Source organism: Corythoichthys intestinalis, chromosome 2 (assembly GCF_030265065.1).
Source record: "Corythoichthys intestinalis isolate RoL2023-P3 chromosome 2, ASM3026506v1, whole genome shotgun sequence".
Lineage (NCBI taxonomy): Eukaryota > Metazoa > Chordata > Actinopteri > Syngnathiformes > Syngnathidae > Corythoichthys > Corythoichthys intestinalis.
The window spans coordinates 49,307,519-49,331,417 of NC_080396.1; the positions used below are offsets into that span (position 1 = coordinate 49,307,519).

Sequence of the window (23,899 nt, forward strand, 5' to 3'; positions counted from 1 at the left end):
TTCAGTACACAACACTGGGTCTCCTAGCGACCCTCTTTTAAAGGCACATATACCAGTGCTTCCAAACCCGTGAAAAGTAGTGTGTAAAGCTGTACAAAATGTAAGCCACCCAATCACATTTTTTTTAACCATTCAGACAATTGATAAAATTAAACAGTACCCTTAAAACAGATTGGAGGGTATTCACCCGAGCTGCTACAAACATCTGAAGCACTGGTTAACCTGGGCTTTTTCAACAAGATTCTCATAGAATCATTATATGCCACTTGTAGTCTCTGGAAACTTGCTTTGTTATAATTAGACCACAGATGTGCAGTGTAGAGGGGTGTACAATAGGCCTTAAAAAGGGCCACCTTGACCTAATCAGAGCACTGACCAACAAGGTACAACATATACAAGCCATGAACTACACTAAAGATCCCACGTGTGGTTCCTGTTTAAAAATGCCTTCTTAAAAAACATAGCCACCACAGTGTGATGAAGACCGATGAATGATTCTTTTTCGTTCCTATTTTCCTGTTCCACAATGCAGTATTAACCAGGTTAGTCTATTTTGACTAGTGCTGGTATTTAAAGAGGGGGTTGCATGCTAATTTAGAAAATTACGGTAATTGTTGATAATGCTATAGTTTATACTCAACACTTAAACAGACTACAAGTGGGAGGGAAAACACAGCAGCTTTTTTGATCGAATAAATGTGGAAGGAATGTATATTTGGATGCAAAGAAGAGTTTCCTCGTTTTGCATATTCAAAGGACAACGCATTTCATCAGAAATGGCTGGACTATGAGACAGAGTCCCATTTCCAGCCGTTTGGGACAGCAATGAGGAAAAGACAAGTTTATATGAAACCGTGTATGAAATATATAGATTTTACAAATACTCAAGGTAAAATCGTGCTTTAGATAGAATGATACCGTATGCATGAACAATATGTGATATTCAACGATAAATTGTGTTTAAACTAGGGCTGTCAAAATTATCGCGTTAACGGGCGGTAATTAATTTTTTAAATTAATCACGTTAAAATATTTGACGCAATTAACGCACTAGCCCCGCTCAGACAGATTTAAATGTCAGTATAGTGAAAGGCCAACTTGTTAATTGTGTTTTATGGAGTTTTTCCGCCCTCTGCTGGCGCTCGGGTGCGACTGCTTTTATAGGCTTCAGCATCCATTACCATTGTGTAAGTAGTTATTGACATCAACAATGGCGGGCTACTAGTTTATTTTTGGATTGAAAATTTTACAAATTTTATTAAAACGAAAACATTAAGAGGGGTTTTAATATAAAATTTCTATAACTATACTATACTATACTAATATTCATCTTTAAGAACAAGTCTTTCTATCCATGGATCACTTTAACAGAATGTTAATAATGTTATTGCCATCTTGTTGATTTATTGTAAACAAATACAGTACTTGTGTACCGTATGTTGAATGTATATATCCATCTTGTGTCTTATCTTTCCATTCCAACAATAATATACAGAAAAATATGGCGTATTTTATAGATGGTTTGAATTGCGATTAATTGCGATTAATTACGATTAATTAATTTTTAAGCTGTAATTAACTCGATTAAAATTTTTAATCGTTTGACAGCCCTAGTTTAAACCCCACTTCCAGAAAAAAAAAAAAAAAAAATTCCTGTTTAGACACCACTTCTTCTGTTCAGCTGCTTAGAGACGGAGTATAGTAATTTGAGTGTCTACGTTATTCTTATTTGGGTCACTGGTGAGCACATATTACCCCCGTGCTATCATCGCTCCACTGACTTCCAGTCCATTTTAGAATTGATTTAAACCTTTTACTGTTTGTTTTTAATTCTAATAATATCCAGGCTCCTTATTTATCGGAAATTTTAACCCTCCGTAACTCTGGCAGGGCTCTTCGTTCTACCGGCCAGCTCCTTTTGCAAGTTCCGTGGTCGAGACTTAAACAGTGGGGGACACATCTTTTGCAGTTGCTGTCCCAAGGTTGTGGAATAATAGCGTAACCCTAGAAATCCGCACCTTTACCAATCTAGGCCTTTTTAAATCTATGTTAATGACGCACTTTTTTAGATTTGCCTTTTCCCCTGGCTAGGGTAGCCTGATTTTATTTCTTGAGGGTTTTGATGTTTTGGATTTTATCTGTTTTGTGGTTTTGTTTGCTGTTTTGACTTTTATCATGATGCGTTGATTTTGTTTATTCTCAATGTCATAGTGTGGTACTTTCCTTCCTTTTATTTATCATGAACCGTGTTTGTCTTTGTTGTAAAGCACTTTTAGGGCCTTTCGGGGTTTTGTAAAGGGCTATAGAAATAAGACTACTGGTCAGCAATCTAAGTTAGGCACAAAAAAAAGTTGACTGGTTGTCAGTCAATGGCAGGGAACAAATTTTATAGACATACGACAATATCGGTATAGTAGTTATTCAATTTTCATCTAAATTAATTGGTTAACTTACTGATTAGAAATTAGAAAAAATATGAATTTTAGGAAGTGGCTTATTATAAATAATACAATTTAAAATGATTTTTTTTTTACCACTAGGCTAAACGAATTTTACATGTTCATTTAAACGGGTTTGTTTTTAGCTCATCAGCGCTCTACTCTAGTCCAACTATTTTAAAAATCAAATATGGCCCTTAAGCACAAACGTTTGCCAGTGCTGCTTGATACTTATGTTCAATTTAAGTATATGTTCAATTTAAGTAGTATACTGTAGTAAAATCTCTTTGGAAATAGACGGTAACTATTAAATAAATGAATTTAAAAAAGAAAACAAATAAAAAAACAGAATCGGTCGCTTGCTTCTGTAGTTTCTTGTCCCGCCTGTGGAAGTCGCCCCAACTTGCGGGAACGCGCCTCCGTCCGTCCTGTCGGCCCGGGTGCGTGCGCGCGTGCGAAGCTGCTGCAGGTTGGTGTTTGCTTTTCCTTCTCCATCTATTGCAAAAATAAAACGCGGTGGTGAAAACAGTGATTCCATCACTTGATGCTGGCGATGTTGTCGCGCGCGTGGACAATCGAGCTAAATTGCATTTCCATGTTGAGCGCTTTAAAAAATATCAATCGTCATTTTGATTTTGTTACGGGGCTGTAGTGGTTAGGATGTCTGCGTCACATTGCTGAGGATGGAGGTTCGTCTCTGAGCTCATCAGGAGCTGTGGAGTTTGCATGTTCTCCCACTGGCACGTTCCAAACATGCGAGTGCGCTTGTTTGATTAAAGAACGCCACGAAAAATATCATTTTGAATGCTTGTTTATTTACATGTGCGCTGACATTGACTGGCGACTAGTCTTTTTATACACATAGGTCAAGTATGTGCCTCGATACTGAATTTGCTGGCGACAAGTCCATTGAATTGTTACCAATCCGCTTTTGCCTAGACAATTCATACCTGTCAACCCGAGGCCGTTTGCAATCTTACAAAGATGACGTATGCCCTTATAAATTGGTGACTAATCTTACAACGTTGTAAATAGCGTGCAATATGAAACAAAAATAAAACTCAATTTTTAAAATAATATAAATTTATTGATAATATTGTACCATATGCCCTGGTGCAATCAAAGAACAATATCTTCAACTATATCATGATTACTAATATTTAACAGTCACTTTTATTATAATTGCATGTAGCACTTTTGGCAATTTCTATCATGTCTTGATGGCTGCACCTCATGGCACTTCAGCTCGCCATTCAGTTTGACTTGAAAGTAGTTCGTTAGTGTGTCCAGTTATAAATTAAAAAGGTCAATTGATACAATTAACTTACCGATGTAATCTTTGAGTCAGAGAACATTTCTCTTGCTAATTCTGAGAAGTGATCAGCAATAGTTGCTGGCAAATTGTGTTCGGCAACAAATTGTTTCATCACTTTTCATTCTGCAGACTTCATCTTTGTGTTGTTAATCTTACTTTTAAAAAGTAATTAATTACAGTTACAAATTACTTCTCCCAAAAAGTAATTGAGTTAGTAACTCAGTTACCAGAATAAGAGTAATTACTTGGCAAAGTAACTGGTGTTACCTTTCATGTTTTTTTTTTTTATTGTTTCAAAAAAAAAACATAGTAACCTTTGCTATGTTTGGAAGTAATTTAATGTTGTGAATCAACTGGTAAAGTTGTTCAAATTGCTCCCGTTTTTGCATTAGTTCCCTTCAGTCAACTTTCGACATGTGAAAGTTTTAAAACTGTTTTATTATTTGAAGATAGATAAAAGTCAAGATTTTGCCAATTTAGGAGTATTTTAGATAAAAAGTTACTGAGGTTCGGTAGGAAGGTTCACTACAACAGAGCCTTTCTGAGAAGTCTACTGCTTTAAGATGGCGGCTGTTTACTAACGCCGCCGAGTCTGTCATTTCGAATGTAGTTCTATATGCATGTGATATCTAGGTGTAGATTGTAGGCTGTCGGCTACAGTCAGGAAATATTGGAGCCATCGAGCCCAGCATCGCGTTTGCTACAGCATCACAACAAACACTCTTCTCTCTCCGTGTCTCTGACTTTTCTCGCATCTATATGCATGTGATATCTAGGTGTAGATTGTAGGCTGTCGGCTACAGTCAGGAAATATTGGAGCCATCGAGCCCAGCATCGCGTTTGCAACAGCATCACAACAAGCACTCTTCTCTCTCCATGTCTCTGAATTTTCTCGCGTCATTCAACCAACATAGTAAAGCATAGTAACGCACATTTTCTACTTGCCGAAACAGTGACAAAATCCGAATGGAGAAAAAAAACATGTACTGCACGAAAAACCTACAGATTTTGAACGTACGGCGTACACATTTAAAAATCAGCGCTCACTTGTACAAATTATGCCGAAACCGTACAACTTAACAGGCATGAGACATTGACTGGCGACCTATCCATTGACTTTCTCTATGAGTCCTGACATGGACTGGCGATCGGTCTATATCTGCCACACCTGGATGTTATTCGTTTTATATTTCACCATAGGTTATTTGTTGGCGAGTTCTAAAAACAACATAACTACTCTAGGGTTGTTGTCGATTCGATCACGTGATTAAAAATTGGACCCGATCATTAGTGACGAGATTTGTCGTTCACTTGAGTAAACGAATCCATTCCGGTTCGTTCAGTAAAAAGATTCGTTCAAACAAATCGTTCAACGAATCGTTCGCCCCCCTCATCTCCCTCCCCGCCCAAACGAATCGTTCGGTTACTGAACGGGAAGTGACGTTGCCGAACGAATCACCAAAGACCGCTTCGCAGTATAACTGAACGGGAAGTGACATTGCTTGGTCCCTCCCTCTCTTTCACATTGACCACTCGTCGTAGTTTCAGAAATGAGTGACAGGCGGTATCATTCTGCTTTCACAGACAGCCTCGTCTCCCTCCTGCTGCTGCAAAAGCGAGGGAGAACTTCCGCGTCGTCTGTCCTAGTTCTATGGGCTCAAAGTCATGGCTCGTGCTTGCATTTCGATTTAGGACACGGTTAAACATTTTCCTTTTGTGAGGGGAGTAGGGGGCGGGGGCGCACGGACTTTCTTTAGCAGGTTCTTGATCACACATACATATACAGCATGTTTGCTGTCACGAAAATAAAAATACATCGAAAGTTTAATTTCTGAATATGGAACGACCAACACATCATATTTACATCTCGCTCTGTTGTATTTTTGTTTTTTAGTATTAAGATGATCGTGTTGAATTTTTGCACTGGTATTAATAAATAAAATAATCCGGTCAGCTCCCCTGTCGTCCCCGCATCTCAGATCGTCAAATGCTGACGAGAAATAATTGTTTGCTCTTTACGATGTCGCCTTTCTACTCTCATTAGTCTGTTAAGAAAAATGTAGACATATTGCGACATCTCCCGTGTCCGCGTGCTTTGTTTTTGGGCGCTTGAGTAGCACATGATGGACGGATTGACATAATTTGTCAAACCAACCAACACCTGACACGAAAAAAAAAAAAAAAAAAACACGGAAAAAAATTACATGTATATACAGTTTCATTGCAAATCAGTATTATGGTGATCATATTGTTTTTTTGCACTGGTATTAATAAATAAAATAATCCGGTCAGCTCCCCTGTCGTCCCCGCATCTCAGATCGTCAAATGCTGACGAGAAATAATTGTTAGCTCTTTACGATGTCGCCTTTCTACTCTCATTAGTCTGTTAAGAAAAATGTAGACATATTGCGACATCTCCCGTGTCTGCGTGCGTTGTTTTGGGCGCTTGAGTAGCACATGATGGACGGATTGACATAATTTGTCAAACCAACCAACACCCGACACGCTGACACGAAAAAAAAAATAAAACACTCGGGAAAAAATTGACATGTATATACAGTTTCATTGCAAATCAGTATTCTGGTGATCATACTAAATATTTTTTTCTGTGCACATATGAGGTAAATATCGCTGCCATGACGCCTCCATATAGTGACAGTTCTCTGCCCGCTTCACTGCCGTCACGCGACCGCAGCTCAGCTTTTGCTTGCCTCGTAGCTACCCGTGTTTTAAATTACTGTAAATTTGATAGTATGTCGTCATAGGCAGTCACGAGTTTGTTGAGAAAAGTACTACTCTAAACAATGCTCGCTAGATTTGTGTGGTGTTTTTGTCTGTTTGAGCAGCATTTGATAGGCTCCACGTTAACAAATATGTGACAAAGTCATTTCCTTTCATTTTCTGATTCGTTCACCGCATAGTCATTACTGGAAAATCAAGTTAGCAGCAAGCTAGGTCAGGAACCGGAGGACCGAGTCACTGAACGGGAAGTGACAAAACTCAGTCTTGCCCCCCTGCCTGCACGCTGGCTGCTTATTGGCCACACGTGGACGTGAGTGACAAACGCCCTGATTCTGTTTCCGCTCCCTCCCCTGCCCGCGATGAGGCTGGCGTCTGATTGGTCGTGTGCGATGTCAGAAGACGCTGCCGCTTGCTCAACGCCCTCCCACGCAGCGAACAAGCACCACCTTCATAGAACGAATCAGTGCAGATGATGATTAGTTCGGTCTCGTTCACCAAAACAATTCGTTCAAAAAGAACGAATTGTTCGCGACCGATACAACACTACCGATCATGTCATTGTCAGATGATCGGAATGTGATGGAATGATTACACTACGTATGCGGGTCATTAAAAAGCATTAAAAGTCATTAAATCGATTTTGTCAAAATGTAGGCCTTTAAAAACAAACTAAATGTGTGAGACATGAAAAATTATGTTAAAAAAACTTTTTTAAAAAACATAAATTATTAGGGTTGTCTGATATTATCGGCTAATCAGGTAGCCTATAATATCAGCCAATAAAAGCATTTTAAAATGATATTGGATTATATTGACATCGGTTTTGGGCCAATATCATGTTGCCTTCAAAGTGAATGTAGAAGCCTTCTGCCTTTGTACAAGGGCTGGTCACAACTTATCTCATCAGTTATGCTTATTGACCAGTAGATTTCTCCAAACTAAGATGCTTGGGATTTGTTATGTGAGCACACCATTTGCATTCATAGTCATTTGCAAAAATGTGATATGGCAGTGCCTTATGGCACTTTGAACTTTCTCTTTGATCAAAAAAACTGATGTTTGCATTATTTGGATTTCAACAATAAATATAGCAGTGCAAAATAGGCACATTTTCCATAACTTCAGTTGAAGTTGTTCTCTTATTTTTCAAGTAATGTTTATTGGAAAACCTTGAACATAGCCTTCATAATATAAATATAAATTATGAAGTCTATGCCTTGAAGTTGTTACATTTAGCATTATTAAAGTATCCAGTGGGGCATCATAATACAATTAAGTCCACGACCGCATTTATCGGTATCTGTTTGACATCTGTATCGCATATTTGGAGCTGGACATTATCGGGATATCGGTTAAAAAGTCATTATCGGACAACTCTACTTATAATTTGTGTGTGTGAAACAATTTGAGCATTAAATTAGTTTAAAGTGGCATCAAAAAGCAATAAATAAAATTTGCTGATACTTGTAGAAACCTTGGGCCTGGATTAACTAATTAAATTGCTAAGGTCTGCAAGGCAACAAATTCATGATGTACAAGGTTGTCAAAAGAAATTAAAATGTTTTTTACAATGCAACATCGCAATAGAATTGGAAATTGCAAAAGGAGGTAAACGTGGCCGGTAAGAAGACGTTCTGTAAAGTTAAGGGTGATTGCAGTTTTGTAAATATCCTATATTTTGTCTCATTTTATTGAGAAATTATTCTAAATCAATTAGCACTTCCTGTACAGTATGAAAATGAGACTTGGAAAAGTGAGGTCCGTCAGAATTTAGAACACCAGAATAAATCGTCACTGGCGCACAAGTGAATAGAATCATTGGCTGTACCCGTGCATTAAACTAGAAAACCCAGGAAGGGCCAAATCGTCCTTTCCTCAAGACAAATACTCCTAATATTCCAATATATGAATGGCTTTTGTCTGTCGGACAACGACTTGCCAATTCAAAAGCACTTGGGTCGTTTTGGCCACCTCTGGGTTTTTCGGGGTAGAGGCCAAATCGGCCATTGCTTGGGACTATTAGGAGTACAAGAATTCTCTGGGACTTCTAGTGTTAATTGTTCATAAATGGAGAAAATAAAATTGGGCCCAAGATGGATCTTTTAGAAACTCCATTGCCGTTGCCTAAAAAACTGATCACCATCTGCCTTGCAGATGGAGATTTGTTAAGGAATGCTTGAAGCAATTACAAGATTTTTGTGAACACCAATTATTATTTTGCATTTAAATAGGCAAATGTGAAAATATTTTGGAATGCGAAACAAAAAGGGTATAGAACACAGACCAACGTAATATCTATAACACAAACAATGTCATGTATTACTTTAACTTTTGCTGTATAGTATATATAGTATATAGTGCTATAAGGTTTTACAAGTTTTTTTTTAGTTCTTTTTCATTTTGTCCTGAAAGGAAGCCTGAGTCTCGTGACTTGTGCACGCAGTCATGGCAGCTGCTACACCCGGTTTGGGGGACCTGTCCCGTCTGTACCAAACCGAGTTTGTGCGGAGTGCTCGTGCGGTAGGCGTGCTGTGGGCTGTATGCACGCTGTGCTTCGCCATCATTCAAGTGGTCATCCTCGTGCAGCCTTCCTGGATAGGAACTGCAGACATAACCCACCCGGGGACAGGGCCGGTGCCACCTAGTGGGACCCTGGGATTATTTGAGGTGATGTCTTATACACAGTACATATGCAAACATATATGTCTCCTTGACTTCTCAAACAAGCTGTATGTGTCCATCAGGTGTGTCTAGAGTCCGAACTGCCCGTTCCAGACTGTCGCGGCCGACTCTCCAGTCTCTCCCCGCTGCCGTCCTTCCAGTCTGTGGCTGTCTTGGTAGGCGTGTCGCTGTGGGCGGTGTGGACAAGCGTGGTCTGTCTCTTACTCTTCCGGTTCTGCAGCGCCGCCACCGTCTACAAGATCTGCGCCTGGCTGCAACTCACAGCAGGTGGACAGGGGTCTTCCACCAAAACACGTCTGATCAGTTCTTATTGGCTATGGCGTCGAGAGGCCAATTTTAAGAAGTAGGCTTTACTCTTGACTTTACTGACATCTATGCAATTCTTTAGGGTTCTGCTTGGCGTTAGCATGTCTATTATTCCCTGACTCGTGGGAGAGTCCAGAGATGAGAGTCCTCTGCGGCGACTCTGTGAGTGAACCTTAATGCGACCCCTTGATGACGCGTCGACAGTTAATGGTGGTTGGGTGTGTGTGTCACACATAGGTGGGCAGCTTCTCTTCGGGGAACTGCTCTGTCCACTGGGCCTTCATCCTGGCCATCCTTGGTGTTTTGGATGCCGCCATCCTAGCCACCCTGGCGTTTGTTTTGGCAAACAGACAAGATGCCCTCTTGCCGCCACTTGGAAAAGAAGGTGGGTGAGGGGCTGGGGATTTATGCACGCGGCAGCGGGCCTCAAGGGATGACCTGAATTGTGTGACCTTAAACTGTGTTCATGTGTTTATCGTTTGCAGTGACTACAGGACTGCTGATGTCGGCATAGACACCATGTGACTCCTCTTCTCCTCGACACAAACCAATGGCAACATCATCATGGTCACAATGACATCATGCTGATGTCATGAAGGCACAACATACTAGTATTTACAGTATTTGAAAAGTGCAACTGTTGTTTCTCAAGTCCCTATGTTCAAGTAATAAGTTTTGTAGTTAGAAATTGACTGGTTTACTCTCCCAAACTTTAACAGACAACCATAATTTCTACCTTTAGCTAAGATTATTTGAGAATTTTTCTCCCACAATATCAAAGTGAGCTATCACCCAATTGCGGGATGCCTCCAAAAGTGATCATCAATTATCATGTAGTGTTGCGTGTTTTAGGAATTACTGTGTGTCTATCAAGTCAGTCACAAGAACCACAGTGGCGTTACTAGGTGATGAAAAAGGTTTGCCATGCTTCTCCATTTGTAAATATTATTACTCTTGTTTTTTTCTTTGTATTTTCCATAAAATCAAACACGTTTTTTTCCTAGGTCAAGTGTACTACTGTCTTACCTTTGAAAACCTTTGTGTAATTGTAAATGCATATTTTTGTGACCCGCACGTTTAACCCATTTGAAATATAAAGTTACCGCATTGATTTTTGATATTTATTTTTTGATGTTATTATTTCTGAGAAATTATGTACACGATCATCGTGATTTTGCACATCAACTTAGTGTCTTTAATAACTGTAAAAAATGTATTGTTATCAAAATAAGAAGCTACCTACCTGATTTATTACACATTAATAGCAGTAAACATTTACACTTTTGAGTTCAACTACAGTACAACCTGTGTACTGTATATTGCGTGTGTTGTAGTGCGTGTTTGTGTGACTCAACTTGATTTGATTCAAAACTAGCTCATTGTTACATAGCTTTATGATCTTGTTACCCTCTAAAATAATGTATCTACTTAGGCACACTTTGATATCCTGATCATTTATGTTTTCCAAGAAAATTCATTGTTCTTAAGGGGTGTTTTACCCTGCATTGTGTGTACTGTACCACGCATTAGCTTCGCTTTGGGAGAGGTTGACTGTTACCCATTGTTTTCACGCAAACAAATAAAATGTGTTCATCTACACCCAGGTGTTGCTACGTTTTTTTATTTGCCAAATATTAGAAAATCAACTGTTAGTATTTCAGCCATTTTTATTTGAAGTATTGACCAATAAGGCAAACTGACCCATGGGCATAGGTTTGCATAGAGACGGTAGGGACATAACACTACCAACTTTTCATGATGCTCAATTTGTCCCCACCAACTTCTACAGCAATCTTATTTGCAATCTATAATGAGGTAATTTAGATTGTCTTCCCATGTGTTGTAAAGATAGATTTGACCCTATCATTAATACACTGCTGGCCAAAAGTATTGCCCCCTTTGCAATTCCGCAGATAATGCTCAATTTCTCCCAGAAAATGATTGCAATTGTAAATGCTTTGGTAGTAATATCTCCATTTATTTTGCTTGCAATGAAGAAACATAAAAGTGTATTTTTAAAAAAATCATTATCATTTTACACAAAACTCCAAAAATGGGCCAGACAAAAGTATTGGCACCCTTTGAAAAATCATGTGATGCTTCTCTAATTTGTGTAATTAACTTACCTGTGGCACATAACAGGTGGTGGCAGTAACTAAATCACATTTGCTGCCAGCTAAAATGTATTAAGTTAAACCAACCTCTGTCCTGTGTCCTTGTGTGTACCACATTGAGCATGGAGAAAAGAAAGAAGACCAAAGAACTGTCTGAGGACTTGTGAAGCAAAATTCTGAGGAAGCATGGGCAATCTCAAGGCTACAAGTCAATCTCCAAAGACCTGATTATTCCTGTGTCTACCGTGCACATTGTCATCAATAATTTAAAGCCCATGGCATTGTGGCTAACTTCCCTAGATGTGGACGGAAAAGAAAATTGGACGAGAGATTTCAACGAAAGATTGTTCGGATGGTGGGTAAAGAACCTCGACTTACAGTGCCTTGCAAAAGTATTCGGCCCCCTTGAACCTTGCAACCTTTCGCCACATTTCAGGCTTCAAACATAAAGATATGAAATTTAATTTTTTTGTCAAGAATCAACAACAAGTGGGACACAATCGTGAAGTGGAACAACATTGATTGGATAATTTAAACTTTTTTAACAAATAAAAAACTGAAAAGTGGGACGTGCAATATTATTCGGCCCCCTTGCGTTAATACTTTGTAGCGCCACCTTTTGCTCCAATTACAGCTGCAAGTCGCTTGGGGTATGTTTCTATCAGTTTTGCACATCGAGAGGCTGACATTCTTGCCCATTCTTCCTTGCAAAACAGCTCGAGCTCAGTGAGGTTGGATGGAGAGTGTTTGTGAACAGCAGTCTTCAGCTCTTTCCACAGATTCTCCATTGGATTCAGGTCTGGACTTTGACTTGGCCATTCTAACACCTGGATACGTTTATTTTTTAACCATTCCATTGTAGATTTGGCTTTATGTTTTGGATCATTGTCCTGTTGGAAGATAAATCTCTGTCCCAGTCTCAGGTCTTGTGCAGATACCAACAGGTTTTCTTCCAGAATGTTCCTGTATTTGGCTGCATCCATCTTCCCGTCAATTTTAACCATCTTCCCTGTCCCTGCTGAAGAAAAGCAGGCCCAAACCATGATGCTGCCACCACCATGTTTGATAGTGGGGATGGTGTGTTCAGGGTGATGAGCTGTGTTGCTTTTACGCCAAACATATCGTTTTGCATTGTGGCCAAAAAGTTCAATTTTGGTTTCATCTGACCAGAGCACCTTCTTCCACATGTTTGGTGTGTCTCCCAGGTGGCTTGTGGAGACTTTTTATGGATATCTTTGAGAAATGGCTTTCTTCTTGCCACTCTTCCATAAAGGCCAGATTTGTGCAGTGTACGACTGATTGTTGTCCTATGGACAGACTCTCCCACCTCAGCTGTAGATCTCTGCAGTTCATCCAGAGTGATCATGGGCCTCTTGGCTGCATCTCTGATCAGTTTTCTCCTTGTTTGAGAAGAAAGTTTGGAAGGACGGCCGGGTCTTGGTAGATTTGCAGTGGTCTGATACTCCTTCCATTTCAATATGATGGCTTGCACAGTGCTCCTTGAGATGTTTAAAGCCTGGGAAATCTTTTTGTATCCAAATCCGGCTTTAAACTTCTCCACAACAGTATCTCGGACCTGCCTGGTGTGTTCCTTGGTTTTCATAATGCTCTCTGCACTTTAAACAGAACCCTGAGACTATCACAGAGCAGGTGCATTTATACGGAGACTTGATTACACACAGGTGGATTCTATTTTCTATTTCTTCACTAAAATACCCAACAACTGTGTCTGCCTCATTTGCAAAGAGATAGTCGCTGTTTTTAAAGAGTGCAATGTGAGGCGATATTACCAAACAAGACATTCTGACATATACGACCAGATTACAGGGAAGATACGCAGCGAGAAATTGAAGCAACTTGAAGCTAGTTTAATTTCACAGCACCAGTATTTCGCAAGAGCCCGAGAGTCGAAAGAAAATGCCACAAAGGATGGTTGCGAGATTGTTGAAATGATTAATTAAAAAAATAATAAAGCAAATGTGATACACTGAATGGCTTGCTAACATTTTCTTAAATATATTGTTCTACGTAAATAATGTCAGCCAAGGTCGGCCCCCACATCAAATCTGGCCCCCTTTGCAAAAGGTTTGGACACCCCTGGTGTAAACCCTTACAATCCGTCAGTGTCTCAACGAAACGGGACTCTATGGTAGGATACCCAGGAAGACCCCACTTCTGACCGAGAAACATAAAAAAGCCGGGCTGGAGTTTGCCAAAACTTACCCGAGAAAACCAAAAAAATTTTTTGAAGAATGCTCCTGGTCAGATGAGACAAAAGTAGAGCTCTTCGGAGGAAAAGGCATCAACATCAGTTTCAGTTATATTTAATTTCTTCATTTAAACAGACAATGTTGAGTGGTCCTTAGACAAATGTTTATTTTTTTTTGCATTCCTGTATAGTTAAGAGATTATTAACAAGTTTGTATTTATTGTGTATGTCAATATAATTTGAGTTATGTTCAAATATTGCAGTTTAAATTTGTTAATAAAATCCAGACATATATTCTGGAAGTTTTCAAACTGGTTCTTTAGTAGTTTTTGAAAACAAAGGTTTGAATTGAACGTTGTATCACCTGAACCAGAACCCTAACATATGAAAGTATAAGTCAATACAGATGTATTTTGAATGAATCATTTAGCCTATCAATTAATTAGGTTCAAATTCGTGAATAATGTAGCCCTGGACCCCGTTCACCCAATCTGTTTGGTCTTATTAATGTCCCGTCCCCAGCAAAAAGTGTACATGCAGGTTATGCTGTTATATCGTCCCTAACAATGTTGAGACCAAACCTACGCCCTTGATATGTGGGATAGGGGGGCTTTGCGTGTGTGCATGTCTTTGACATGTTAAATGAAGTTTATGTGAACTTGGTCTTCAACTAAATCTTCAAAATAAAAGAGGAAAAGAAAGGAAAGAATTTCTTCGTTTCTCATTATACTCCAGGCAGATCATTTTTCAGAATGAGAGCTACAAGATTTATAACAAAAACTTGAAAGGTGTACAGGCTACACGCGGGTCCGTAGTGTGCGGTGCGTGGAAACTTCCCTCCCAATGCCTTCACGTGGGTGCGCTGGCGGCCAAAGCAGCTAGCCTGGGGTTTTTGGCTTGGTGGTCAGCGCATCCGCCTGCCGTGGTGGACGCATCGTGCGCACGGGTTCAAGTCCTGACCTGGACAAGGGGGATTGGATCGGGTCGCATGGCGTGGATCCATTCAACACCGGTTACACAGGCATGGTTCAAAATCCTCAATTTTTTGGATGCTTGTTCAAGCTACTGGTTACTTTGGTGCTGATGTTAGCATAACATAACCAAGCGTATTAGTTGATGTCTTCTGTTTATTTAAGTCGGCACATGATGTTTTGTCACCTTTGATTACAGATTGCCACAGAGGCACGAATACCAGTAGTCGCATGACAAGCTATAGTGCACAAATACGGCAAGGAGAAACCAATCACTCAGCTCCAACTGATGTCCTTGGTGATGCCACATTGAATTTCACTCCCCAAAAATCAAGCAAAATCCAAACAATCCAAACAAAATCCATGACAATGTAAGGTGGAGCAGCTTTGGGCAAGTAGTTAAGCTCATTGTCTGATACCCAACTGAAGTCATAAAATGGCCCGATTTTCTAATGTTTCCAAATAAATCATCCTGAGTGTAGTGTGTGTGTTTGTGTGCCATTCTTCCTACACAATTTTGTCGCCAAAGGTAGGTTAGGCCTACACATTAACGATAGTTGCACCTAATCTGTGCAAAGGCTCAGTTATAGGATGTCTCTAAAGATGTTTGTGAGCAATTGTGGTACATCATTTTTAAATGTTATTACTCACCCCTGATCTTACATGGTTCAAGCAGGGGGCACATACCTATAATTGGGCTGTTTTGAAGATTTTCACTCAGTTGCAACGTAAGTTGACCCCATAACGAGGACACATCACGGATATACTTGTGATTATGACAATAAAGATGATACTTCTGAACACAACACCCTATCCTTCCTTTACTCGCTTTGTTTTCTACTTCCTCATGTAGTTGACAATCTGGTCAAGCAGCGCATGGTTTAGGACGGCTCTCCGGCGTCGGCCACTATGTTGTTGAACGTTTGCATTTGCCACCATTCGAAACTGCAGCTCTTCTTGTTCTTCATCACCCAGCCTCTTAACCCTAAGCAGTGGCTCATTGCTGGGTGACCGCAACGCGTCATCCTCCAGGGAACGGCGGCTTCTCCTATGGGCGGTTCCCACAGGCTCCAATACCGACAAATCCCGTCGTGATCGCCGAGTGGAAGGAGCATAGTCGAAGCCAACGATTGGAAGGATCCTAGCGAGTAGACGTCTGAGGATGTCAGACAATGTGATAAGTGAGCTTGCTCACCTTTGACCTGCCGACATGAACTTACCTCACATCATCATTGTCACTTCCACTGTCATGTTCATCACTGCGGAATCGGCGAGGTTTCATCCTTGCTGGTGGAGCTCCACCTACCTGCAGATCCATCCTGCCAATCACATGTTAGTTGTCACATGTTGTCACATGCCTTTTAACAAATTGTCTGTACGGACTTAAATTGGTCTGTTATGGTTCTCTATTCTTTGATGTTTTCACCTGAAGTAGTTGGCAGTAAAAATAAGAGTATTTTTAAAATCTTTAGATATGAATGTCTAAGTATTTTTCTTAAACTAATCTTTAACGACTCATCAGCAGAACTGTAGAAACACTCTTTTCAAAGTTTAACTCGCCTGTAAAGACAAACTAGTCCACAGACTTCTAGGGACATCCAACTTGTCTACAAAGGCTCTTTAAAATAGACTACGCAGACACTTCAGCTTGCCTGGAGAGCCTTCAGAAAGTTGGGAGACTAAAAAAAATTCAACTTTATTATAAAGACTATTAAACTAGACCCAACTATTGTCTAAAGCACGGGTGTCCAAACTGGTCCTCAAGGGCTGCTGTGGGTCCTGGTTTTTGTTCCTACCAATCGAGCACAGACAGTTTAACCAATGAAGTTTGTGCTAAAACAAGCAGCACCTGACTGCTATCAACTGATTACACTTGTGAGACACCAGATTAGTGAAAAGATGTCGTCTTGTTTTGTAGGAATGAAATCCAGCACCTAGTGCGGCCCTATGTGGAATAGTTTGGACACCACTGGTCTGAAGCATGGGTGTCCAAACCTGCCCTCAAGGGCCACTGTGAGTCCTGGTTTTTGTTCATACCGATCAAGCACAAACAGTTTAACCAATGGGGTTTCTGGTCAAACAAGCAGCACCTGACTGCAATCAACTGATTACACTTGTAAAACACCAGATTGGTGAAAAGGTGTGGTTTTGTTTTTTTGGACTGAAATCCTGCACTCACTGCAACCCTATGTGGTATAGTTTGGAGACCACTGGTCTAAAGCAGGGGTGGGCAAACTATTCCACAAAGGGCCGCAGTGGGTGCGGGTTTTTGTTGCAACCCATTAAGAGGACACCTTTTCACCAATCTGCTGTTTTACAAGTGCAATCAGTCAATTGCAGCCAGGTGCTTCTCATTTCTGTTGAAACCTCATTGGTTCAACTATCTGTGCTTGGTCAGTTGGAACAAAGACCAGGACCCACTGCGGCCCTCGAGGACCAGTTTGCCCACCCCTGGTCTAAAGACTCCTAAAGTAAATTCAGAGACCGGTGTGTGACCTGAGGTTTTTAGGAAGTCCAACTACCGGTGTTTGGCAATTCCTTCCTACACGGCGAGATGTCCTACACAATGCTCAGTGCGCTTGCGCCAGTAACAGCATGCATGCGCACATCGGTTAAAAGCGGCTAGTATTCACTATTTATTTATTTATTTAATTACCGTTTCGTTGCTTCAAAAATACTTTTTGGATGCATTTCCCTCTCATACTTTTAACCGTTGTGTTTTCGTGCGGTAGCTTTAAAGCATTGTTGATCTGTTGACCACATTAGTCACGTCGTGTATTTAAACCATACTTATTTGAGATAAGTACATTTTAAGTATTTTCTTAAGGTATTTTTAATAGGTTCTGCTTTTATGCATCTAAACAAAACAAGTCGAACGCGCACGGTAGTAGTTTAGGTGTCAAATTCCCCTCTTGGGACGTTTTGCCGATGTGGGACATTTTGGCAGAACCCCGGTAGTCTGGAAAGACTCTTTAGAAAGACCAACTATAAAGGTTCTTAGTCTTTAAAGATGAATTTACAAGTGTGTAGAGTCTTCAGAAAGTCTAGTCTGGAAGGATTTTTAAACTAGTCTGCTAAAACCTTGGGAGCTTTTTCAAAAATGTTTGAAAATGGAATGGAAAACGATAGGGTAAAGAAATATATTTTTGTTTTAATATGGTTTATGTACGAGGATAAACATGACACAAGCATTCTTCTAATTCATTAATACAGGTCGTCCCCGGGTTACGACGTACCCGACTTACATGATTTCGACTTTACGATGCTGGAGCTTCGTCCACCATTCAGTCTCCAGTCGTTTTTTTAATTATTTTTTTTTTTTGTCACATAACCATACCTAGTTCTTGCCATGTCAGGATCCCCTCCTCAACCAGCAACGTCGCCTGAAGTTCCTGGTCAGGTCAGGTCCCACTTCCTTGTTCTTATGCTGCTGCTGCTTCTCCCCTGGCAATGACTCCTCTTGCGAGTCCCGATCCGGTTTTTGGGAGTTCGGACGGCGGGCTCGCGTTAAGAGAGGCGACATTGGCAACCTGGGCTGCCATGATATCCCCCCCCCCCCTTGCTTCCCTTCTCTTTCCAGAGCACCCTTTTTATTTCAGCCATGCGACTCACACACGAGTAAAGAATAGTTTGTTTTTTTCAAGCCCGAATACTCATTGGATAAAAGGGCATTGAACACAACGTACCTCACAGTATCTTATTTTTTACCTTATCTTATTAGTATGATGTATAATACATCTTTTTGGACAGATAATTTGAGGTTTCGGGGGTATTTTGGGGTACTTTGAGGGTTATTTCCGACTTACACGGAAATTCAGGTTAAATTGCCAGCCACAACTCCAAAGTGATTTGTTGGCCATTTGCATATAAGCTATCAAAAAGTAATTTTGTCAGTCCCGTCACCTGTCTAGCAGGGCCTGAAGCAGCTGTGGCGTCATGCTAGTCCACCAGGTTGTGGGGCGCCTCCTCATACTCAGACCCGGGCCCTGGAAGTCATCCTCCTCCTCCATCCGCACATCTTTTGTTTCAGCCAGTCCTGTGGCTTCCGTCTTGGCAAGGAGGCGGAGCAAAGTCGCCAAGTATGCTGCTTGAAAGATACAGACTTGGATTTGGTCAACATGAACATTAATAGACTATTTGATTTGTCGAAAACTGAAGCAATGACCTTGTGTTGTTTTATAATTGAACTGTTAGTGGTACATATCCCCATAATATATTTTTTAATTCCCTTTCCCAAAAATTTAAAGTAATCAGGTGGGCATTGTGCGCAAGTTGGATATGTTGTACATGTAAATAGTTAGACGCAGATTGCAAGACTGCCTGTTAAGCAAAGTAGTTAGTGTATAAAGGAACAAACTTACAGTAGAACCAAAACCACATACTGTATTTTGGTTTGTTGATGGCATTTTCTCACAGACATTTTATCTCTGCACTTTATCAATACAAGTATAACACCATAACCATAACATAATGGCTAGCCAGCCAACTAATGTTAGTCTTTCAGCACACTATTCATTTCCTACAGCATGCTAGTGCTAAATCCAAGCAACAGAATATGTTTATTTTCATGATAACTGCCTGAAGTTTATAATCAATTTGCTTGGGCTTTTGATTTGCACTTTGACCCTAACCCAAGCAGCTTACCTCATGTAAAATCTCCTTTTCAACTGACATTTCGTGTATTTAAACTACAGTGGTAGGAATAAATGCCAAAATCATCATTCAAGCCATTTAGCTACTATGATTTGTAAATCATGTTGCCTTAGTCAAATGCCAGGGTTTGTATTCCATGGTGGCATGAGCAAAATTTGGGCTTTTGCAAGATGAAAGTAGGCCTACTGTACATGTGATGTGATAGTGAACTGTCCTATCTAACCTGCCCGCTGCTCCTTGTTCTCCTGTTCCCGTTTTTGGCTCCTCTCCAACAATTGCTGAAGGGCTTCCTCCAAGCTGCGCCCACTCCAGCCTTCTGATTGGTAGTATGCTGGGTGTAACATCACGTCGTTGCGGTTGTCGTCATAGGCCAACAGATTCTGACGTCTTGCTCCTCCACGAGCTGCAAGTCCACACTGATAGAGGCCATTCCCATGAGTCAACTTCATCAGCCGATGTTTTCGTTAATACAAGCAATCAGCTGTGTACCAAGGTTATTGTAATTCAGTGTGAGCATCTCCAAGCTCCAGGTGAGTTTTTTTAATTGGATATGTTTAACAATTTGTTCTATTCAGTATCAGCCTGCCTGCTTGCCTGCCCGTATGTAGTTACCCTCCATCTTCTTTGTACAGCCAAAAACAAAAACACAATGACACTGCCTTCTCCTTTTCTTTGTCGTTTTTCTGAGTAAAATCAAAATTAGTGTATGAAACGATTATACACTACACGACTGTAGCCAGTCTGCAAAGCAATATACTGCGAGCAGCAGATAGCCACACCAAATATAAGCATGGCAAGATAGACTACAGATAGACAACAAGAGTAGGACAAAATACACAGCATTCCCCTTTTCATATATTGTTTTTGCTTGAGCAAAATAAGTGTTTATACAATTTTTTAAGTTAGGACTTGCATGTAGACAACATCGCAACAACATCAGGAGCGATGGCAGACCATCGGAAATACTCACATTTAATTGGGTAAAACACTTCTGACATTTAAAAATGACTTCTTGTGGCAATTTAGCCTACTTACTGGAAATATTGGTCTTCATAGTCGTTTTCTGCACTATTACACAGCAGAAAAATTTCTTTTTTTTTCAAAATTTTCAAGATTCTTTCCCTTGAGATGTACATGATGAAAACAACTGTTATTGTTTTGCTCAAAGCCTATTTTAGATGTACTGTACATGTACAGTCCCTCAGGGTGCAGACAAATAACCGTGTGGCTTTTGCCAAGGCCCACAGCCTGTCAAAAGGATGGATGCTGAAAAAGTGGCAAAAGGCGGATTTTTCAGATGAATCTTCCATTGAATTACACCACAATTGCCACAAATATTGCAGGAGACCTACTGGAGCCCGCATGTATCTGAGATTCATTCAGAAAACAGTGAAGTTTGGTGGTGGCAAAATCATGGTCTGGGTTTACATCCAGTATGGGGTGTGCGAGAGATCTGCAGGGTGGAAGGCAACATAAATAGTCTGAAATATCAACAAATCTTAACTGCCTCTTACATTCCTAACCATAAAAAGGGACAAATTCTGCAGCAGGATGGTGCTTCATCGCATACTTCAATCTCTACCTCAAAGTTCCTCAAGGCAAAGAAGATCAAGATCCTCCAGGACTGGCCAGCCCAGTTACCAGACATGAACATCGTTGAGCATGTCTGGGGTAGGATTTAAGAGGAAGCATGGAAGACGGAACCTAAGAATGTTGAAGAACACTGGGAGGCATGCAAGACTGCTTTCTTTGATGCTCCTGATGACTTCATCAATAAATTGTATGAATCCTTGCTGAACCTCATGGATGCAGTCCTTCAACTCCATGGAAGTCATACAAAATAATAAATTCGGATCTCACAGCACCACTACTTAATTCGCTTATGTTATGTAACATATTTTTGTATTTGAAGTACATTTTTTGTTCAATTTTCACACTACTTTCTGTAGGCCACACAACGTTTGTCTTGCCAAAATTTGACCTCTATGTATTCATTAAATGATACATCTTTTTTCAGTGAAACAAATAATATTTTTGAGCATTCAACATCATTTGGGAGGGTCTTAGCTTTCATATGAGTCATTTTTGAAACCAATTGAATCATTAAAAGTCAGGTTATTAGCAATTTTTTCTACAAAATGGATAAGCGACAAGACTTTTGTCAGGGACTGTAAATTCATCCACCAAAGGGTGGAACGTGAGCTGGAGCCTATCCCAGATGAGGTGGTTTACGCCCTGGTGGCCAGATAATGGCATGTCCAACAAAGACAAACCACTTTTCATACTCAGTCACACTAATGTACAATTAAATGAAGCTGACAACATACACATTTTTGAGATGTTGAAAGAAGCCTCAGTACCTGGAAATGCACCACACAACACTCAAACCCCCACACAACAAGGTTGGAACTAGGATCCGGACCTTAAAATTGTGATAAAGTTATGCTAACCAGTCTGCACTCTGCTGCATCACATCTATTTAATGTATTCTTTAATTAAATCAGTCAAAACTCTTTCTGTGTTTACATTATAAGTTTAATCATGATTATCATCATTATCTTTGTTCACACACACGCACACAAGGCAGCAGGAGACAATAGGTTGCCATGGGCTACTGCCTCTTGTCACTATGGTGACCATGAGCTGAAATGCAATATTCGTCAGCACAGACACATACTAAAGCATTTACACAAGGCACACATACAAAGAGGAGCACCCATAAAATGGCAGTCAAGAACAAAATACAAACTGAAAGCGGCCACTAGAGTCACTCGACCTGATAAAAACATGATGGTGCCTACCTGTACAACATGGAGCAGTGCGACACCGCACAGTAGGAGGCCGAGCGACGCCATTCTGACTACTGAACACAGACAGACCGCCAACAACAAGGAGGTGGCTGAAAGGGGGAGGAAGAGATATGTGAATAGGGGGGTTGGATGAGAGAAAATGAGAAAGGGGGGGGAGTTGTGGAGAAAGATGAGCAAGTGAGGATGGTGAATAATGATAGAAAGCAGGATTGACGAGAGAGCAGGGAGAGCGGCAAGAAAAAGAGAGCGAGTGCAAACAGTGAGGAGAATTACGACAGAAAGGGAGAGGGAGGTGATAGCCAGCAAGATGAGAGGGAGAGTAGAAATAAATGATGACCCTCTTGAGACTTCAACCTACTCTGAGGACAATAACTTTATTGGGGGATAAGAAGCTTTCTCAAGTCTCGAACCTTGTCTCATAACTAGAACTTTCTCTTGGGCTAAGAACCTATTTACAAGACTTGAATCTTCTTGTCCCAGTAGTAGAACCTTCTCTAATGACCAGATCCTTCTGTCACAAATATCAGGCGGACAGGCGAGGTGGACCCAATTGCAGGGTAAACACGGGGAGGCAAGGCAGGGTGGTGGATACAACAAAAAAAATAATTTAACTGAAATCAACCAAAACAAAGTACAAACAAAATCCAAAAAGCAAAGTACAAACTAAACTCAAGGGGATCAAACAACAGCCCGGATATCAAAACTCACTCTGGGATCGAGGGAATAGGAACACCGGGAGTTCAGAGGCTGAACGTGACATTGACGATGACGCAACAAGAACTGACTGCACATGGGGAACCTAAATAATAACATGGGGTAACGAGAAAATGAGGCACAGGAGGGTGACACAAGAGGCGGTGGATTGGTTGACACACAAGGAGCAGGCACAACAGGTGAAATCAATGGGCAGTCAAAGAGACAAGACGCACTAGGAGGAAGCAAACACAAATCCTAACACCTGCTCTTGAGACTGAGAACAATCTCTGGTCACAAGTATCTTCTTTCAAGACTTGAACTATCTTATCTATAGTGACAAAAACCCTCTCTTAGGAAGTGAAAGTTATTCCCTTGCCCTAGAGGAATAGTATTCTGTTAGGAACTTCGAATGGGCCCCATCTCTGGCCACAAGTAACTTCTCTCAAGGCTTGAACCTTTACTTGGCACTTAAATGTCTCTTGGGACTAGTATTCTCTATACATATCAAGACTTACACCTGAGACTTGAATCTTCTCTCAGGACAAAAACCTTCTCTTGGCATAATAAACTTTCCTCAGTACTAGAACTTTCTCTTGTGGACTGCTATAATATTGTCTAGAACAGGGTTTTCCAAGCTGGTCCTAAAGTACCACTGTTGGCTCTGGGTTTTGTTCCAACTGATCCAGAGCAGACAGTTTAACAAATAAGGCTTTTGCTGAATCTCTAAAACTCCTCAGATGACAATCTTTTTCAGGACAAAAAAAAGCCTGCCTTGGGACTGGCATCTTCCATTGGGAGAAGAACCTCCTCTCGAGCGTAGAGCATCCTCCATGGACTAAATCCTTCTCTCGGAAGTACAGGCTTGATTTTGGAGTGCAGCTTTTTTTCGGGACTTGAACATTCTTTAATAACTAAACCCTTCTCTCGGGACTACAACAATCTCACAGAGCAAGGGAAGGTCAT

The 23,899-nt window shown here is 40.6% G+C and overlaps 2 protein-coding genes across 6 annotated transcripts; one reads left to right on the forward strand and one right to left on the reverse strand.

Moving 5' to 3' along the window:
* Positions 1-392: 392 nt before the first annotated feature.
* On the forward strand, positions 393-11,075 carry lhfpl4b (LHFPL tetraspan subfamily member 4b). Of its 4 annotated transcripts, none has more exons than XM_057829419.1 (6): positions 393-542; positions 8,908-9,162; positions 9,240-9,444; positions 9,566-9,645; positions 9,721-9,868; positions 9,969-11,075. In XM_057829419.1, the coding sequence occupies exons 2-6, from the start codon at positions 8,941-8,943 to the stop codon at positions 9,995-9,997; spliced, it is 684 nt and encodes a 227-aa protein (XP_057685402.1). In that variant the 5' UTR covers positions 393-542; positions 8,908-8,940; the 3' UTR covers positions 9,998-11,075. The 4 variants fall into 4 exon arrangements, with proteins under 4 accessions (XP_057685402.1, XP_057685404.1, XP_057685403.1 ...); XM_057829421.1 differs by having other exon boundaries at positions 394-542; positions 8,939-9,162; XM_057829420.1 differs by lacking the exon at positions 393-542 and adding an exon at positions 2,830-2,907.
* Positions 11,076-13,336: 2,261 nt separating this feature from the next.
* pcsk1nl (proprotein convertase subtilisin/kexin type 1 inhibitor, like) lies at positions 13,337-22,506 on the reverse strand. 2 transcript variants are annotated; one of them, XM_057858812.1, is made up of 5 exons: positions 22,232-22,506; positions 19,654-19,846; positions 18,681-18,864; positions 15,998-16,096; positions 13,337-15,933 (listed from the first exon to the last, which is right to left on the reverse strand). In XM_057858812.1, exons 1-5 carry the CDS (start codon positions 22,283-22,285, stop codon positions 15,615-15,617), a joined length of 849 nt encoding a protein of 282 aa, XP_057714795.1. In that variant the 5' UTR covers positions 22,286-22,506; the 3' UTR covers positions 13,337-15,614. The 2 variants fall into 2 exon arrangements, with proteins under 2 accessions (XP_057714795.1, XP_057714805.1); XM_057858822.1 differs by having other exon boundaries at positions 13,340-15,933; positions 18,681-18,861; positions 22,232-22,501.
* Positions 22,507-23,899: the final 1,393 nt, after the last annotated feature.

Excerpts from the sequence above, each read along its gene's own strand:
- lhfpl4b (XM_057829419.1), top strand. The coding sequence starts at position 8,941 with ATGGCAGCTGCTACACCCGGTTTGGGGGACCTGTCCCGTCTGTACCAA. Across the intron at positions 9,646-9,720 it reads GAGTCCTCTGCGGCGACTCT|GTGGGCAGCTTCTCTTCGGG; the intron begins GTGAGTGAACCT and ends TGTCACACATAG. Across the intron at positions 9,869-9,968 it reads GCCGCCACTTGGAAAAGAAG|TGACTACAGGACTGCTGATG; the intron begins GTGGGTGAGGGG and ends TATCGTTTGCAG.
- pcsk1nl (XM_057858812.1), bottom strand. The coding sequence starts at position 22,285 with ATGGCGTCGCTCGGCCTCCTACTGTGCGGTGTCGCACTGCTCCATGTT. Across the intron at positions 19,847-22,231 it reads CACTGCTCCATGTTGTACAG|TGTGGACTTGCAGCTCGTGG; the intron begins GTAGGCACCATC and ends GGCCTCTATCAG. Across the intron at positions 16,097-18,680 it reads CTTCAGGCCCTGCTAGACAG|GATGGATCTGCAGGTAGGTG; the intron begins GTGACGGGACTG and ends TGTGATTGGCAG.